This window comes from Hypanus sabinus, chromosome 17, assembly GCF_030144855.1.
Source record: "Hypanus sabinus isolate sHypSab1 chromosome 17, sHypSab1.hap1, whole genome shotgun sequence".
In the NCBI taxonomy this organism is placed as follows: Eukaryota; Metazoa; Chordata; class Chondrichthyes; order Myliobatiformes; family Dasyatidae; genus Hypanus; species Hypanus sabinus.
The window spans coordinates 53,694,725-53,713,461 of record NC_082722.1 but is presented as its reverse complement, the minus strand read 5'-3'; the positions used below and the strand labels follow the sequence as shown (position 1 = coordinate 53,713,461).

The 18,737-nt window shown below is 38.1% G+C and overlaps 1 protein-coding gene across 3 annotated transcripts in view; it reads left to right on the top strand.

The window, feature by feature from the left end:
* Nucleotides 1-18,737, top strand: part of adat1 (adenosine deaminase tRNA specific 1) — a 65,106-nt gene that overhangs the window by 16,016 nt on the left and 30,353 nt on the right. For all 3 annotated transcript variants that reach the window (XM_059993103.1, XM_059993102.1, XM_059993101.1), the window contains 4 exons: nucleotides 6,339-6,393; nucleotides 7,815-7,942; nucleotides 11,454-12,162; nucleotides 16,886-17,031. In XM_059993103.1, coding sequence (XP_059849086.1) covers nucleotides 6,339-6,393; nucleotides 7,815-7,942; nucleotides 11,454-12,162; nucleotides 16,886-17,031 — 1,038 coding nt within the window. The remainder of the gene's footprint in view (nucleotides 1-6,338; nucleotides 6,394-7,814; nucleotides 7,943-11,453; nucleotides 12,163-16,885; nucleotides 17,032-18,737) is intronic.

Sequence of the window (18,737 nt, the reverse complement as noted above, 5' to 3'; positions counted from 1 at the left end):
TTGATACTATAAGTTAGCACATCAAATAGCTGATCTATTAACGTTGGAAGGTTTGTGTACTCAGAGTCAGCTTCATTGCATCAATTGTGGGTGCCTGGGAGCTCTGTCTCCAGAAACTTTTAGACCATTTGTGTAAAAAGGTAACTGAAAAAATATCAAGTGCATGAAGTCACCCAAGTGGCAGAAAAACAGTATGAATGTAAGAGAGCAGATGGGCTTGTTGGGAATGGTTAAGAGACATCAAGAAGCATGACAGAAAGATGAGGTGAACTAGAATCCTTTCCTCTGCCTTCGATTTCTACAACGGATGATTTGATTGTCTACAACTTGCTAGTACAGTGGCATGCAGAAGTTTGGGCACCCCTGGTCAAAATTTCTGTTACTGTGAATAGCTAAGCGAGTAAAAGATGACCTGATTTCCAAAAGCCATAAAGTTAAAGGTGACACATTTCTTTACTATTTTAAGTAAGATCACTGTTTTATTTCCATCTTTTACAGTTTCAAAATAATAAAAAAGGAAAAGGGCCTAAAGCAAAAGTTTGGGCACCCTGCATGGTCAGTACTTAGTAACACCCCCTTTGGCAAGTATCACAGCTTGTAAACACTTCCTGTAGCCAGCTAAGAGTCTTTCAATTCTTGTTTGGGGAATTTTCGCCCATTCTTCCTTGCAAAAGGCTTGTAGTTCTGTGAGATTCTTGGACCATCTTGTATGCACTGCTCTTTCGAGGTCTATCCACAGATTTTTGATGATGTTTAGGTTGGGGGACTGTGAGGGCCATGGCAAAATCTTAAGCTTGCGCTTTTTGAGGTAGTCTATTGTGGATTTTGAGGTGTATTTAGGATTGTTATCCTGTTGTAGAAGCCATCCTCTTTTCATCTTCAGCTTTTCGTCTTCAGTGCTAGGCAGCTGCTTAGAGGAGCCCATGGCTGCTGATTGTTGGGACAAGGTTTGAGGAGTCAGGGTATTTATAAAGCTTTGAAATTTGCATCACCTGGCCTTTCCTAACAACGACTGTGAACAAGCCATAGCCCTTAATCTGAGAGCTCAAATCTCTTGGGGTGCCCAAACTTTTGCATGGTGCTCCTTTCCTTTTTTTCACTCTAAAGTTGTACAAAACAAAAACGATACACTAATCTTGCTTAAAATGTTGAAAAGAATGTTTCATCTTTAACTTTATGACTTATTCCAGTCCATCCAGCTGAAAATGTGTACTGGCAAAATGCTGGGGGTTAACCTCACAACAGAATGGCGTCCCATCCGGGGGGGGGGGGGGGGGCGGGGAAGTCTCGTACTCTCAGCCGCTTCACACCACAGAAACCGGCATAAGCACCGGCCTGATGAGCCTATATGGCTCGGGACAGACTTTAACTTAACTTTTTATGACTTTTGGAGATCCGTTCATCTTCTACTCACTTAACTATTCACAGTAACAAATTTTGACCAGGGGTTGCCCAAACTATAGGAGTTGTATCTGTGTTCTGGAAATCCTTTGTATTTTAGAAGTAGTTTGAAATTTGAAATTATTTTATAAGTTAGAAATCCTCTGAGTTTTAAATATGTTTTAAGAACGTTGTCTGAATTTAAACTTGTATCATTGAAAATAAGTGAACTATGTTTAGCTACTTTGTTAGTTGGAAGTACCTCCTTCTTGATAGGGAGGAGGGACTCATTGCTCAAATAGTGGGTATTGGTAGCTAAACTTGCCGTGGAGGATAGAGAAGTGAACTAACTTTTGAAGAGTAGGTAGCTGTAGCATAACCTCCATTTACTAAGGGTACCTGTAGTTATCTATATCAGATGGGGCTTAAGGTAGCTGTGGAGGGCAAGTCATTGAGTGTATTTAAAGCAGAGGTTGGTAGATTCTTGTTCAGTCAGGCATGAAGGGTTATGGGGACCGAGAGGGAAAATGGATCAACCGTGATGAAATAGTGGAGCAGACTCAGTGGGTCACGTGGCCTAATTCTGCTTCTATGTTTTATAGTCTTATGATAGATATATAGGTAGATACGTTATTAATCCCAATGGAAATTACAGTGAAATTGCAAGTGCACAGATATACAAATGTACAAATATTGGAAGAGAAGTGAGAAAGAATTTAAAAAAAAGTTACCTCAAGCAGCCTGACAGGAGGGCGTCATCACTTCCCCAGCTATAGTTGACTCATTATAGAACCTAATGGCCGAGGATAAGAATGACCTCATATAGCACTCTTTGGAGCAGTGCAGTTGTCTTAGTCTGTTACTAAAAGTGCTCCTCTGTTAAGCCAAGGTGGCATGCAGAGAGTGAGAGTCATTGTCCAGAATTGCCAGGATTTTCTGTAGGGTCCTTTGTTCTACCACAGCCTCCCGTGTGTCCAGTTTGACTTCTATAACAGAGATAGCCTTTCTGATCAGTTTATTGAGCCTGTGACATCACCTCTGTTGATGCCATTGCCCCAGCACTTCACCGCATAGAAGATTGTACTGGTGACAACAGACTGGTAGAATATGTGAAGGAGAGGCCTGCACACTCCAAAGAACCTCAGTCTCCTCAGGAAGGTTCTTTTTGTACACAGCCTCTGTGTTGGTGCTCCACTCAAGTCTGTCATCTAGGTGCACCCCCAGGTACTTGTAGATCCTCACCACATCCTCACCATCAATAGTACAGGGAGCAGTGCAGGCTTAATCCTCCTAAAGTCCATCATCATCCCTTTAAAGGTCTTAAGGTCTTTGTTTAGAACTTCACGGCTAACAAATTCAATTTATACCTAAGTTCTCTTCCCATCATCTCCCTTAGCTATTACTTTGTCAAAAGTGGAAATTCCCTACCTAACCACACTGTGGGAATACCCCTCTGCTCCCTTAGTACAACAATGTGGGTCATCGTTATTGTTTTAAGAACAATTATGGACAGAAATGTTCATATTCCATGAGTAAATTGAAAACCAATTAAGATGAATCAGTCCTTTTGAATGAACAGAATGGAAATAGCCTTCTCCCCCAATGTATTGGTTCAAAACTTTTTTCTCCATTGACTTCAAGGTAATTGAACTCTTCGTATGGGTCTGTCGCCAAATTTGTGTTATATTTAATTTGTTGATGTAAAATCACTTTGAGAAGAAATTAATGTTCCAAAATAATTGAACTTTGTATTTGTTTTATTTCCCTTCCTCCCTTGGTGAAACAAAGTCACCTTTTCGTGACTCCTCACAAATAATTTTCAGTGGTTTCCATTTCCTTTGAATGACAAAGCAGAAGAGGAATGGCAAGTTTGACAGGTGCAACTGTAACATGTCTTTACTTTTTCCACTTAAAAATTGTTTTGTGAGGTGTCTGCTATTTTTCCAGTATTAAAAAAATGTCTAATGCCAAATAATTATGCCAACATATCAGCCAAATAATTAGACAATATCATTTTCCTTTCTGACTATAGTGCTCTTTTTTAATAGAAAGGAAGTTGGATTAAAAAAAAATCTGCCTCTGAGATTTTATCACACTTCCAAAGAAATATTTGGGTTGCATTCAAAGCTCCCTTGTACTGCTGTAATTAAGATTGATAAATTGTACAATTAAAATACAAATCATTTGCTGATAAGAAATATTTTAAAGTTCATGTCTAAATAAAGTATTAAATGTTGCCTCACTTACAAGAAGCAAAATGTATATTTGATTATAAATTATTAACCATTTAAGGTGAGTATGCATTCACACTCAAAACCTGAACATTCTGTTTGTGCGTTGCCACTGATATCAATCACTTAATCTCTCAAATGTGTTATAGTTCTATGTACAGTTGAAGTCAGAAGTTTACACACACCTTAGCCAAATACATTTCAACTCAGTTTTTCACAATTCCTGACATTTAATCCTAGAAAACATTTCCTGTTTTAGGTCAGTTAGGATCTCTATTTTAAGAATGTGAAATATCAGAATAATACTAGAGAGAATGATTTATTTCAGCTTTCATTTCTTTCATCACATTCCCAGTGGGTCAGAAGTTTACATAGACTTTGTTAGTATTTGGTAGCATTGCCTTTAAATTGTTCAACTTGGGTCAAATGTTTCAGGTAGCCTTCCACAAGCTTCTCACAGTGAGTTGCTGGAATCTTGTTCCATTCCTCCAGACAGAACTGGTGTAACTTGAGTTTTTCAGTTCTGCCCACAAATTTTCTGTCAGATTGAGGTCAGAAAATGATTTCAAATCTGGTTCATCCTTGGAAGCAATTTCCAAATGCCCAAAGGTACCACGTTCATTTGTACAAACAATAGTACACAAGTATAAGCACCATGGGACCACGCTGCCGTCATACCGCTCAGGAAGGAGATGCATCCTGTCTCCTAGAGATGAACGTACTTTGGTGCAAAAAGTGCAAATCAATCCCAGAACAACAACAAAGGACCTTGTGAAGATGCTGGAGGAAACAGGTAGACAAGTATCTATATCCACAGTAAAATGAGTCCTATATCGACGTAACCTGAAAGGTTGCTCAGCAAGGAAGAAGCCACTGCTCCAAAACTGCCATAAAAAAGCCAGACTACAGTTTGCAAGTTCACATGGGGACAAGTATCTTACTTCTTGGAGAAATGTCCTCTGGTCTGATGAAACAAAAATTGAACTGTTTGGCCATAATGACCATTGTTATGTTTGGAGGAAAAAGGGTGAGGCTTGCAAGCCGAAGAACACTGTCCCAACCGTGAAGCAGGGGGGTGGCAGCATCATGTTGTGGGGGTGCTTTGCTGCAGGAGGGACTGGTGCACTTCACAAAATAGATGGCATCATGAGGAAGGAAAATTATGTGGATATATTAAAGCAACATCTCAAGATATCAGCCAGGAAGTTAAAGCTCGGTCGCAAATGGGTCTTCCAGATGGACAATGACCCCAAGCATACCTCCAAAGTTGTGACAAAACTGCTTAAGGACCACAAAGTCAGGGTATTACAGTGGCCATCACAAAGCATTGACCTCAATCTGATAGAAAATCTGTGGACTGAACTGAAAAAGCGTGTGTGAGTAAGAAGGCCTACAAACCGGACTCAGTTACACCAGTTCTGTCTGGAGGAATGGAGCAAAATTCCAGCAACTTATTGTGAGAAGCTTGTGGAAGGCTACCCAAAACGTTTGACCCAAGTTGAACAATATAAAGGCAATGCTACCAAATACTAACAAAGTGTATGTAAACTTCTAACCCACTGGGAATGTGATGAAATAAATTAAAGCTGAAATAAATCATTCTCTCTATTATTATTCTGATATCTCACATTCTTAAAATAAAGTAGTGATCCTAACTGACCTAAGTCAGGGAATGTTTTCTAGGGTTAAATGTCAGGAATTGTGAAAAACTGAGTTTAAATGTATATGGCTAAGGAGTATGCAAACTTCTGATTTCAACTGTAAGTTGTTCAGAAACAGCTTGTGCTCTGAAATTATTTCATAAAGAGGAGCAGCTATGTAATTGTCAGACTTGAAATTGTTTTTGGCCTACCATACACATCCAATATTTTTTTCTGTCTGCCAAACATATAAATGTTTCCAGCAAATCAGAGCTGACTCAGCTGTGGTGAAAATACAATTTGCAAAGATTATTAAGACCATAAGATACAGGGGCAGAATTAGGCCATTTGGCCCATCGAGTCTACTCTGCCATTCAATCATGGCTGATCGTCTCCCCCCACCCACCCGCCCTCAGTCCCACTTCCCGGCCTTCTCCCTGCAACCTTTGATGCCATGTCCAACCAAGAACCTATCCATCTCTGCCTTAAATACAACCAAAGATCTGGCCTCCACAGCTGCCTGTGGTAACAAATTCCACGAATTCCCCACCCTCTGGCTAAAGAAGTTTCTCTGCATCTCTGTTTTAAATGGACACCTCTCTATACTGAGGCTGTACCCTCTTGTCCTTGACTTCTCCACCATGGGAAACATCCTTTCCACATCTACTCTGTCAAGGCCTTTCAACATCCGAAAGGTTTCAGTGAGATCCCCCTCATTTTTCTAAATTCCGGCAAGTACAGACCCAGAGCTATCAAATGTTATATGATAACCCTTTCATTCCTGGAATCATTGTTATGAACCTCCTCTGGACCCTCTCCAATGCCAGCTCCTTTCCTTAGATGAGAAGCCCAAAACTGTTCACAATACTCAAGGTGAGTCCTCACCAGTGCCTTATAAATTCTCAGCATCACATCCCTGCTCTTGTTTTCTAAACTTCTTGAAATGAATGTTGGCATTGATTTTACCTTCCTCACCACCAACTCTACTATTGTAGCATTTGCAGCTGTTAGCAGATTCACATTTCTCATTATAAAGGTATTTTGATTTGGTCTCTTTGCATATTTCATATTTATCCAATATCTCTAGGTGATGTTGTTAATGACAGCCATGCAGAGGTGACTGCACGGCGTGGGTTTCTGAGGTGAGCACTTTATTCTTTATTAAACACAACCTTTCGTTTCTAAATTATCATTTTGTGGTATAATTTAAGAAGTCAAAATTTAAATTGTTGTTGGACCTGCAAAGATAAAAACTGGATGAATTCTTTTTTCTTATTTACTTACTGCCCGTTACACTGCTGGCATTTAGGAATGAAGGTCCTCCATCTCTGTCTGTCGTTGACTACTCAGATGTAGAAGGATTCTTCATTGCTGTTTCCGTAACAGTTTTGTTTTACCAGTCAGGGTTGTTAGCCCTGAGCTGAACCCCTGAACCTGGAGGACCAGCGAACCACTCTTTAACTGGTCTTTACCCTTGACCTATTTGGTATGGGTGACCCTACCAAGAGCCAAAGCGCAAAGCCCTGACTTCAGCCAGCATTGGCTGAAGTACAGAAGCCTCCAAATCACAAGGTAGTGGTCCTTTTAAAGGAATTCTTTTTACTCTTGTACTAAAGTACATTGTTCCATAACTTGTTTTTAAAGATGCTAAGTGTTTACCTGAGTAAATAATGGCCAAATTATGTGGCATTAATACTGGTCATCCATTCTGTCAGAAAAAAAGTTATAGACCGTTCCTGGTTTATGTAACAATTCTGTTCATGGAAATTCTCCATTAGCCATTTTCTCTATATGTCAGTCATTAATTTTCTGTATTAACTAATGTAATTTTACAGAAATTTCATGTCATTTAATAATCATCCTAATGCAACCTATGATTAAACTAATTGATTATATACAGTACATTAATGAATATTGTGAAATATTATTAGCTTGAAACATCTTTTATAATACATGGCAGAATGTGCATGGCTGGATGTTTGTAAATCAATTCATCCATGACCTGTGGAGCCCCTTCATTGGGAATGAATTGATTGAATGTATTAGGTATTGATTAGTTTTGGGCCTAAAGAACAATGTCCCATACTACATGTTTAGCATCAAATGCACATTAATTATCCTATTATTATTTAAAGAGAAGGGCACATTTCGATGATGAGATTCTTGAATCACTGCTTCTAAACAAAGTAAATGATTTATTCATCTATGTGAAACATTGTTGTGCATGTCTCAGTGCGTGGCTAAATAAATTATTTCATTAACTTCAAAATTTAAATTTTGATATCATGGAGAAACCCATTCTTACATCTGTTCAGCCCCTGTTACTGCATGTTGCTACTTTAATACACTAGACCATAATGTAATCAATGTCTGCTGAAAGATAAATCATTGGGAAGATGAAAATAATACTCAAAGTTACAAAGAGTAATGGTTTTGATTTAAATTGAAAACTTAAGTTTTCATCACTCCTTGATACTGGATGTTAATAATCCTAAACGGAAATGTCAAAAATGCTTTTATTTACCATTATAAGTTTTCATTTATTTCAACTTCTGTATTGAAGGTACTTGTATCATCAACTTAAAGAAGCATTCAAAAATAAAAATAGCATCTTCATCACAAGCAGCGAAAAAGGAAAATGGAAACTGAAGCCAGGCATTACCTTTGTGTTCTTTATTAGCCACACTCCATGTAAGTTAACTAGTAGTATAACTTCTGATTGTTTGAATTTTGAACAGTGAAATATTTTAAACAGTTCAAGGAAAGGAGGGAAATGGGAATTTGAAGATTTTGTTGGAAATGTAATGACTAGATGCAGGCATCAATAAAAGAATGAGGGAAAGATATGGAATAGTTCAAGTAGTGAGTTCTACTTTTAAATATTTTCCCCTTATAATGAGTATATGTCATGTCCCGCAAAAGAACATATTCATCTATTATTTGTTTGTACACATTTTGGAGTACTTAACTGATATAGATCAAGCTGTGTCATATGATGGTGTTCATGTTGGCCACTTTATCTTTGATAATCTCAATGATTTTATATAGCTCTGAACAGGAACAGAGACAGGTAGAACATAGCGTATTGCAGAAATTGTATCACTGTAAGAACTATGTTGGTCGTATTTTTTCTTGTAATTAGCTTAGATTGATTTCTAAAGTATGATTTCTTAGCCACTTTAGCATTGCTCCAAAACATTACTCACAAAGGTTATAAAATAACTCATTTATGATATCCATAAATATCTGCATGATCAGCTTTTCACCTATGGTTTTCATTTATGATGCATGCAGGGTGGTAAGTGCATTCTATCCAAGTTTGTTTAAGATAATGATTTATCTCATTGTTCATAATTTAAGAAAATAGAACATCAAACAGTACAGCTCTGAACTAGAGTCCCACTAATGATTTAATTGTCACTTATTGCTGTTGAGGTTAAATAAATCCTGAGCTTTCTGAGTTAATTGTATAGAATTTAGGAAGAGTCGAAAACACCTAGTTTAAATCGAGGGCGAACAATCTTACTCTATCAAATTGGTAATGAACTATTAGTGTCCAGATTGCTCCCTTTTCTTCCACTCCTCGTTTTCTCTCAATGTGTCTAAACTGATTAATGCTTTTATTAGGCAGATTGCTTCAAAACCTATAAATACCGTGAACCAGAATAAACATATTTTTCATTTTCTGTTATCACAGCATTCAACTACTTAAATAATTCCAGAAATATTTCCTTTTTCATCTTGAAGTCAAATTAAGTTTATTTTCAAGTTTTGAAATTGAAATATGGAAGAAAGCTTTTTAATGGATTGTTGTAGTGTGATAAAAGGAAACTGCAGTCAAAGCCAGAAGTAGCAATATGTAATGCAGAAGTGATGACATCAAGTTTCAGAAACTTGAGTAATAATGTCATAGTGTGGCCCTATTGTTTTGGTAGAAAATTAGATTTTCTGTTAGATATGTGGAATATAAAAAAAAAAGGATCTAGTGCTTTCCAGGTGTATATGACGAATAAACTTCTCTCAGGCTTCCAGCCGGGTACAGGTATCAACTGTAGCTGATGTTTCAATGCCAAACTCTGCCATCTTCATCCCTAATGTCAACAAATTATAGGTTATATTCAATACCTGTACCAGCGAGAAGCCCGTGAAGAGTTTATTCGCCCACATTTTATTCTGTAATCTATTAGCTAATTACTGGAGAGGCTGCACTAGAGAGGGTCCAGAAGAGGTTTACAAGAATGATTTCAGGAGTGAACAGGTTATGCAGAACGTTTCCTGACTGTGGACTGTACTCACTGGAATTTAGAAGAATGAGGAGATCTCATTAAATATTGAAAGGCGGAGATACAGTGGATGCGCCAGTGCATATTCCCGATAGAGGGGGGAGTCTAAGACCTATGGATAATCATTTTATTCTGTAATCTATCAGCTAATGGCTGGAGAGGGTCCAGAGGAGGTTTACAAGAATGATCCCAGGAATTAAAGTTTTTTTTTAAGAGGAAGTTAAGGAACAGATTTTGGTAGAAAAAGTAAGAGAGGACATGCAGTACATATTTCCTAAAGTGGGGGAGTCTAGGACCAGAATAGAATTATGTCCCTTTAGGACAGAGAAGACGGTGGATTTCTTAAGCCAGAGTGTGGTGATTCTGTGGAATTCATCACCACAAACAGTAGTCATTGGGTATATTTAAAGAGGACATTAATAGGTATTTAATTAGTAAGGGAGTCAAAGGTTATGAAGAGAAGGCAGGAGAATGTGTTTGAGAGGGAAAATAAATCAGCCATGATCAAGAGGTTCAGCAGACTTGATGAACTGAATGGCCTAATTCTGATCCTATGTCTTAATTAAATCTTCCTGTAACCACCATTTTGTTACCAAAAGGTAGTGTCACTGTTGATCTCATCAACTGAGAATGTAAAGGCTGTACCAGATTCATACTTGGGTAAATCAGCTGTGACTGGTCTCCTGGTGAGCACCAGTTTTTTAATAAATGAGCTGTTATTTAAAACATCAAACCTGTGGCCTTTCAGATTACTCCTACACAGAACACCTCAGCACAGGAATAGGTCCTTCGTCCAGAGTGCCAATTTAATCTAATCCCATCTGCCTGCTCCCTTCCGTCCTCATCCTGTTTATGTAAATCCCTCTAAATTGTTAATTATTTCCATTGTATCTACTTGGCAGCACATTCCATGTATCTACCTGTCTATGCTTGCAGAATGGGAATTGAGTGGCAGATCGTGCATTATAAATCCTTTAAGCTTTACTCCACTCACCTTTATAGCTGAAAAGTTTGCACAGAACATGTACAAGAACATTGCCTGTTCTCAGGAGCCTGAGGGTGGCCAGCTGGGACTTCATTCTTTGGAGCATAGAAGACTGAGGGGAAAACCTTATAGAGATGTATAAAATCATTGGGTGAATAAAGAGTAATTTGTATATGGAGTGAGCCGCCAGACAAAATAGTTTAGGCAGGTACAATAACAACATTTAAAAGGCACTTATGTAGGTACACAGATGGGAAAAGTTTAAAAGAGATTTGGGTCAAATGGGAGGAGCTTTGATGAACATCTTGGTTGGCACAGAGCAGTTTGGCCAAAGATCCGAGTTCTCTGTTGCATTACTTTATACATTCTAATATTTGACATTTTCACCTGCAGTAAAGAGTCTAAAGTTTAAAATATTAAAGGATAGCTTTATTTCTCACATCTACATCAAAACGTACAGTTGTTTTGCATTAACGACAAACTTATCGAAAGCTGTGCTGGGAGTAGCCCACAGTCTCGCCATGCTTCCACCATTGCATGCCCACAACTTACAAACCCTGACTTGTATGATTTTGGGAATGTGGGAGGAAATCCACACAGCACAAGGCGAATGTGCAAACTCCTTACTGACAGCGGTGAGAATTGAACCACAACCTTATGATCGCCGGTACTGTGAAGCATTATGCTAACCCTTGCGCTACCAAGCTGCTATCAAATTTATCTTCAGAATCATCATTTTTAATCTCATAATTTAAAATGGGAAGTTGTTTGGAAACTGGATTTCAACAGCAAATGCATGGTCCATAATTAGCAATTTAGAAATAGTTATAATTCATGTTTTGTTCTGAGATGCCTCTGCTCTGTATATTTCTTCCAGTGAAGTGTGAATGAATTTTTTGAGTGATTTAATAGAAATCTTATCTGTTCCTCATAGGTGGTGATGCTTCTATTATTCCAAAGGTAGAAAATTACAATGAACCTTCTATGAACATGAGAGCCATGGGGAGTGATGAGCAAAATGTTATTGCTGTTCAAGATAATAAAAATACTGAAGATGCACAATTATTAAATAATGAAGAGCACTTGTGGGGCAAAAGACAAAAAGGCGATGCAAGTTCTACAGTGATTCCTAAAAAAAGGATTAAAAAAGCTGATGAAAATAGAGATTTACCTGAAAGTAGCAGTGTTCATGAAAACAAACGTAATCATCTGTCTGAACAAGAAAGTAATACTATCCAGATCAACAATAATCAACTTTATGAAGCAGAAATAATGTCCAAGAGCAGCCATTATACCACTCCATCTCAAAATGCGTTTTCATTCGATATGGAGAAAACCAAACAGATGCAAAATAAAGTTTTGGATATACACCGAACTGGCGCTAAATGTGTACCAGGTGGCCTTCAGGATTCTCTTAAGCCCGGAGTTGACTATCACTGCGTGGAATCATTGAGGGTGAAACCAGGAAGAGGCAGCAGAACATTATCAATGTCATGTAGTGATAAACTTGCACGTTGGAATATTCTTGGTTGTCAAGGAGCACTTCTCATGCACTTCCTTGAGGAGCCAGTGTATTTCTCTTCTATTGTAGTAGGACACTGTCCATATAACTATGATGCCATGAAGAGAGCTATAATAGATAGGTAATAATGATTTATTTTGAAGAACATGCACAGGCCATTGTGGAAGATATCTACTCTGAGTAATTTGAATTTACTTGCTAAAAGAGATCTAATAGTTCAATATGCAGCATTTATTGGTCATTCAAAAATTTTAATCACTAAACCTGATTTATCGTGAGTAAACAAAATTAAACAATTAAACCAGTTAGTTAGAACTGTAGATGTATTCACCTGATACATTTGTCAGAGATAGTGTTGAAAGATCCTTTATCTGTCCTGTTTGCTAATTTCAGTGTACTTTTCATTTTATAAAATCAAAGTTCAAAGTAAATCTATTATCAAAGTATATATATATCACCATATACAGCCCTGTGATTCATTTTCTTGTGGGTATACACTGTAAATCGAAGGAATACAATAGAATCAATGTAGGACTGCATCCAACAGGACAGACAAGTACAACCAATATTCAAAAGTCAACAAACTGCAGATACAAAGGAAATTAGTAATAAATAAGTAGGCAATAAATATCATGAACATGAGATGAAGGATCCTTGAAAGTTAGTTCATTGGTTGTGGGAACAATTCAGTGAAAGGGGTAAGTGAAGCTGAATAAAGTTATCCCCTCGGATTTAAGAGCCTAATGGTTGAGGGGTAATAACTGTTCCTGAACCTGGTGGTGTGGGTCCTGAGGCTTCGGTACCGCTTTTCCTGATGGCAGCAGTGAGAAGAGATCATGGCTTTGGTGGTAGGGGTTCTTGATGATAGACACTGCTTTCCTCAGTGTAGATGTGCACAATGGTGGAGAGGGTTTTACCCATGACGGACAGGGCTGGATCCATTAGTTTTTGTAGGATTTTCCATTTGAGGGCATTAGTGTTTCTACACCAGGCTGTGATGCAATCAGTCAATATTCTCTCCACTGCACACATAGAGTAGTTTTGGATGTCATTCCAAATTTTCGCAAACATCTAATGAAATAGAGGTGCTGCCTTGCTAACTTCAGAATGTCACTTACATGCTGGATACTGGACAGATCCTCTGAAATGATGACACAGGAACTTAAAGTTGCTGACCTTTCCACCTCTGATCCCTTGATGAGGATTAGTTAATGGACATATGCTTTCCTCTTCTTGAAGTCTATAATTAGCTCTTGGTCTTGCTGACATTGAGTGCAAAGTCATTGTTGTGGCAACAATCAGCCAGAGTTTCAATCTCCCTCCTCTATGGTGATTCATCACCACCTTTGATTCGGCCCACTGCAGTGGTGCCACCAGCAAACTTGAATGCGGCAATGGAGCTGTGCTTAGCCACACAGTCATAAGTATAAAGCAAGTAGAGCAGGGGTCTAAGCACACAGCCTTGTGGTGCACCTGTGCTGATGGAGATTGTGGAAGGATATTGTTGCCAATCCAAATTGCAAGTTTGGAAATTGAGAATCCAATTACACAAGGAGGTATAGAGGCCAAGGTCTTGGAGCTTATTGTTTAATTTTAAGGGATGGTGGTATTGACTGCCAAGGGAAATGGCATCTGCCATGGACCTGTCTTACCGATAGGCAAGTTGGAATATAACCAAGTAGTTTCTCAGGCAGGAGTTGATATGTTTTATTAGAAAGTTCTCAATGTTCTTCATCACACTGTACAACTGTCACTGAGGCAAGTTTCCACATTCTTCCTAGACAGTGGTATAATTGAAGCCTGATGACAGATTGAGTTCATCTGTCCTCCTAGTCAAGTTTAATTGCATCTTTGCTGAAACAGGAAACCCAATTAATCATTAAAACTAGAGAGTAAAGGTTACTGTTGAGGCTGAATAAATTATGGGTCTGAAAGACATCTTATTTCAAATCAGCCAAATAGATGTAATGAAGGTCCCCTCTCTCTAAATTTGATGAAGATCCAGAACTGAATTGGATTAGCTCTCTCAATTCTATCCCAGTGGATGAGAATCAACCAGTACTCTAATGCCACCTGACTCCCCTGTTTTGGTGCATTTAAGTTTAATTTGGCAGCGTGAAATTGATTAGCAAATTTTTATGGTTGTACTCTGTCATTTTTTTTTAAAGATTGATTAAAAACTTGGTATTAAAATGGCTACATCTTCATAGAGCAACCATTTACAGCCCTGATATTGCAGACGATATTGATTAACTCTACGTCAAAAGATTAGATGGAAATCTTAATCTAATTCGGTAATGAAGGCATACTGTAACAAATTAGCAAAAAGCTGGGGGACAAGCTGGGACCTCCTCAGTAGGAAACAGTGGTTAGGAGGAGGAGGAGCACAGCCTCCTCACCTTCACTGTAAGTTAATATCATTCAAGTTAGCCGAAATTAATTTTCCAACATGTTTTTTTATATTTCTGAATTATGTAACATTTATAAGATTCAAAATTACACTTAGTAAAGCAAAGGAATCTGTCATGTTAAAAGAGGCAGAAATCTTTTTCAAGTCTTCACAGTACTTCATAAACATTTCCCTGATCATTGGAAATAATAATGGATGTCAATTTTCATATCCTTACATGTTCATAGTCTGTGTGAATGACATTCTGCTATTGTGTTCTTGGATATCATTGAATTATTCTCCTAGTCAACAGCAGCTTTAAACCAGATTTATCCAAATCTGTTAATTAGAAAGATGCAACATGGCTGGTTACATTTCAACAAACCACTATTAAATAGTATCATTAGTGCATATGTTTCTTAATTCTAGTTGAAAACTAGGAATTGGTGTGCCCATTGAACTTGCATTCTAATGTCTTTGAGCTCTGCTTGCCTTTAGATCTGCAAAATTAGCACTTCCCTCTACACTGCTTCTTTTATACAGTGCCTTGTAAAATTATTCAGCCCCAACTCTTTGTTCACATAAATGAGGATTACAGCCAGGGGTTCCGATAAATTTAACTGAGAATTTTTATTTGTGTATCACATGCTCCTTTTTTTCCCAAGTAGAGCCTCAAAAACAGTGAAAATTGTAAAGCATGAAAAACTCAAAATTCAAAATCTGAAATACAGCAGTTCAAAAGTATCCATCCCCCTTTGCTCAATGCTTGGTTGAACAACCTCTTGCAACCATTACAGCCAGTAGTCTTTTTGGCTGAATCTCTATTAACTTTACACAGTGTGACGGAACAAGATTGCCCATTCCGCTTTGCAAAATTGCTCAAGCTGTGCCAGGTTAGTTGGGGAGTGGTAGTGGATAGCAACCTTGAGGTCTTAGCAGTGATGTTTGATTGGGTTAAGGTGAGAACTCTGACTGGGTAACTCAAGGGCATTAGTTTTCTTCATTTAAAGCCACTCAGTGGTTGATCTGGCAGTGTGTTTGGGGTCATTGTTATGCTGAAATATGAACTTCCTCCCCAGTTTAAGCTTTCTGGCAGAGACTAGCAGATTTTTATCCAGGATCTGTTTGTTTCTCGCAACATTCATCTTCCTATCAATCCTGACCTGATTTCCAGTCCCAGCTGCCAAAGACCATTCCCACCTATAACATATTGTTACCCCCACCGTACTTTACATAAGGATGGTGTTACCTGGTTGATGCCTGGCCTCCTTCCTTGCCACTCTTCCATAGGTACCCTTTTTGTGCAAGGCCTTAGAGATTGTGGAGTCATGAACTTCATTTCCAGATGCAGCTACTGACCTCTACAGCTCACTCAGAGTGACTGTTGGTGTCACAGTAGCCTCTCTTATAAGCACTATTCTTCTCTGGCAACTAAGTTTCGAGGAACAGCCTGACAGAGGTAGAGTGGCTGCCGTTTCATATTTTTCCCCACTTTCTCACAATGCACTGCACTGAACTCTGAGGTATGTTCAGTGTCTTTAAGATAGTCTCGTAGTCTTGTACTTCTCTATTATAATTTCTCTGGCTTGTTTTGGAAGTTCTTTTGTCATCTTTTTTGTTTGGTCTGTTGAAAATCTACCATACTGTTGGACCTTACGGAGAAAAGGGGTATTTATTCTTATGAACTCATTGAAAACAGATGATCCTCCAATTTTCTTCTACAAATTGGGTGAGGTGAATTGTTATGGTAATATAGAGAATTGCACCTGAGGAAAGCTAGTGTAATTACAAAGGGGATGAATGCTTTTTCAGCCTCACAATTTTGGTTTTTAATTCTTAGTAAATTGTTGAGAGGTTTTGGATTTTTTCTTTTGATTTGACATGATGCACAATGTTTTGTAGATTGGCTCAGAATTCCTACTACAATATATTTTAAATTTAGAAAATGAGACAATAAGATGTGATGCACCATCAATAACTCTTGGAGATGTGAGGTGAAATATAGGCTTTTATTGGCTGGAAGAAAGAACAAGCAGCAATTGACCACCACACTACATCCTGGAGACTGAGGCCGGGGCAGAGTCCCCAATCGCCTTTATACTGGGGTCCATGGGAGGGGGTGGGGGTGGGGGGTGTGTCCAGACAGGTATATGTAGTTCACCACAAGATGTGAAGCTAGTTGTTAGGGCTGAATACCTTTTCAAGGCACTATTATTGAACTAATGCTTTTGCAGAAGTAACTCTGGGTACTTTGATATATTCTAGAAATAATTTGGTTTAAAACACTTTCACCTTAAGTGTGAAAGCCATGTGCATGTGCCTACCCAGTTGCTTAGGTATTTGAGTAAAAGCTGTTTTAAGGATGTAATTGTCTCAACTGAGTGATATGGCAAAGATTTAATCTATATCTGGAGAAAATATTTCTTAACAGTTTATTTGCTTTTGTTTTTCAAAGGTGCTGTAATGTAACTTTACTTCCAAAGGAATTCAGAGTTCAAGATGTGAAGATGCAACAGTCACATTTGGAGTTTCCACACAGTCGCCATTCAGCGCAAAGTAACTATGATCCCAGCAAAGGGAGGCTTATACCTTGTGCAGCAGGTACTGAATTTGATTTTAACAATTACTTTTGCAAATGCTTTTCAGAATCTCAGAAGAACAGTCAAGAAACTTGGTCGCTTAGCTCCTTATGCCTGCTCAGCCATTCAGTATTGTGGCTGATCTTTTATCCCAATACCAATTTCCTGTGCTAAGCGCACAACCTTTGATTTCCATAATATCCTAAACTCTACAGATCCCTGTCCTTGAGTATATTAAGTCTCCACAGCATTCTTGTGTAAAAGTTTGCAGGGATTCTCCATGTTGTTGATGAAGAAATTTCTTCTTATCTCAGTCCTGAACAACTCTCCCCTTATTTTGAGATAGACCCCTAGTGCTAGACACACCAGCCAAGAAAAACGTTATCACTACAGCTACCATAAAAACACTAAGAATTTTTTATCAGTTAATGTTACTCTCATTCTATTTTGAGAGAGAGCAGAGACCCTGTCTGATTAACCATTCCTCATAAGACAATTCCCATAAAAGGAATCAGTCCAGTTAATCTTCATTGTACTCCCCCATCATACAAGTATATCTTTCTTATTAGGGAGAGCTAAACTTTAAGTCATTTTTACTCTTGTTCTCAACTTTTCTTGAAATGAAGACCACGCCCTGTTTTGTGTACTTAATCTCCATGTTATCTTGCACTAACTTGTATACAAATCACTCTGACAGCCAAATCACTGAACATCAACACAAAAACAATTCTTGCCATTATTAGGTCTGACTGCTTAGTTCTTAGATTAGACTATTAAATTGCTATTTTCTTTGAGGCTTAACAATTAATTATTTGCTAGTATTTTAAGTTGTTCTTATTTCCATGTAACAGTTTGGTGTGTTTCCAATAGACCGCAGTATGCGTATGCAATTATTCAACATGTTTTGTAGTGGTTACATTGGTGTAATTCTGGAAAGTTCTAGAAGCCTTTCTTGGTGCTGCATTATTTGAGTAAGGTTTTCTCATTGGTTGACTCTTACCTATGAATTGAATGGGATTTTTTCTTATCTATGAAGTATAAAATTAGCTGACTACAAGGCAGCACTGTCTTCCTCTCTTTGTCGTTTGGTCTGTGTTCTGCCTTCTCTACTTGCCGCTTAAAAATTTATTGTTAATCTTTAACACATTAACTTCATTAAAACAAAGCTGTATTTGTTGCTGCAATGCTGCTAGTGGAACAGGTCTAACTCTTGATGTATTTGTTATTTCATAGCTCAGTTACTTTGTTTATCTATCTTCTCCATTATGACTGAAATTTTTGTAATTGAGCCTCTTGTACTTGAAGAAATCAGTGTTCAAGTAACTTTTGCAAGTAGCATTAGGGTAACCCAAAATGCTATTTTAATTCTTTCCAGAAATGGTATGAAACAATTTATAATCCAGCATTTTAGCCAGAATACATAAATTAAGTTTAAATCATGTACAGGTTGCTAATGAGAGATGTTATTAAAAGAGATGTAAAAGTGGAAGTGAAAGAAATGTACAGTCGGCCCTCCTTATCCGTGGATTCCACATGCGCGGATTCAACCAACCGCGGATCAGGAAAACCCAGAAGTTCTCTCTCCAGCACTCGTTATTTGAGCAAAGGGACTACACAGTTCCGGAATATTAAGTGTGTAGTAGAGGAAGGTGAGGCGGAACAAGTGATAAGGAGGACACATGTACAGAGGGATGGTCTGACGGAACATGGAGTTAAATGTGCAGAAAG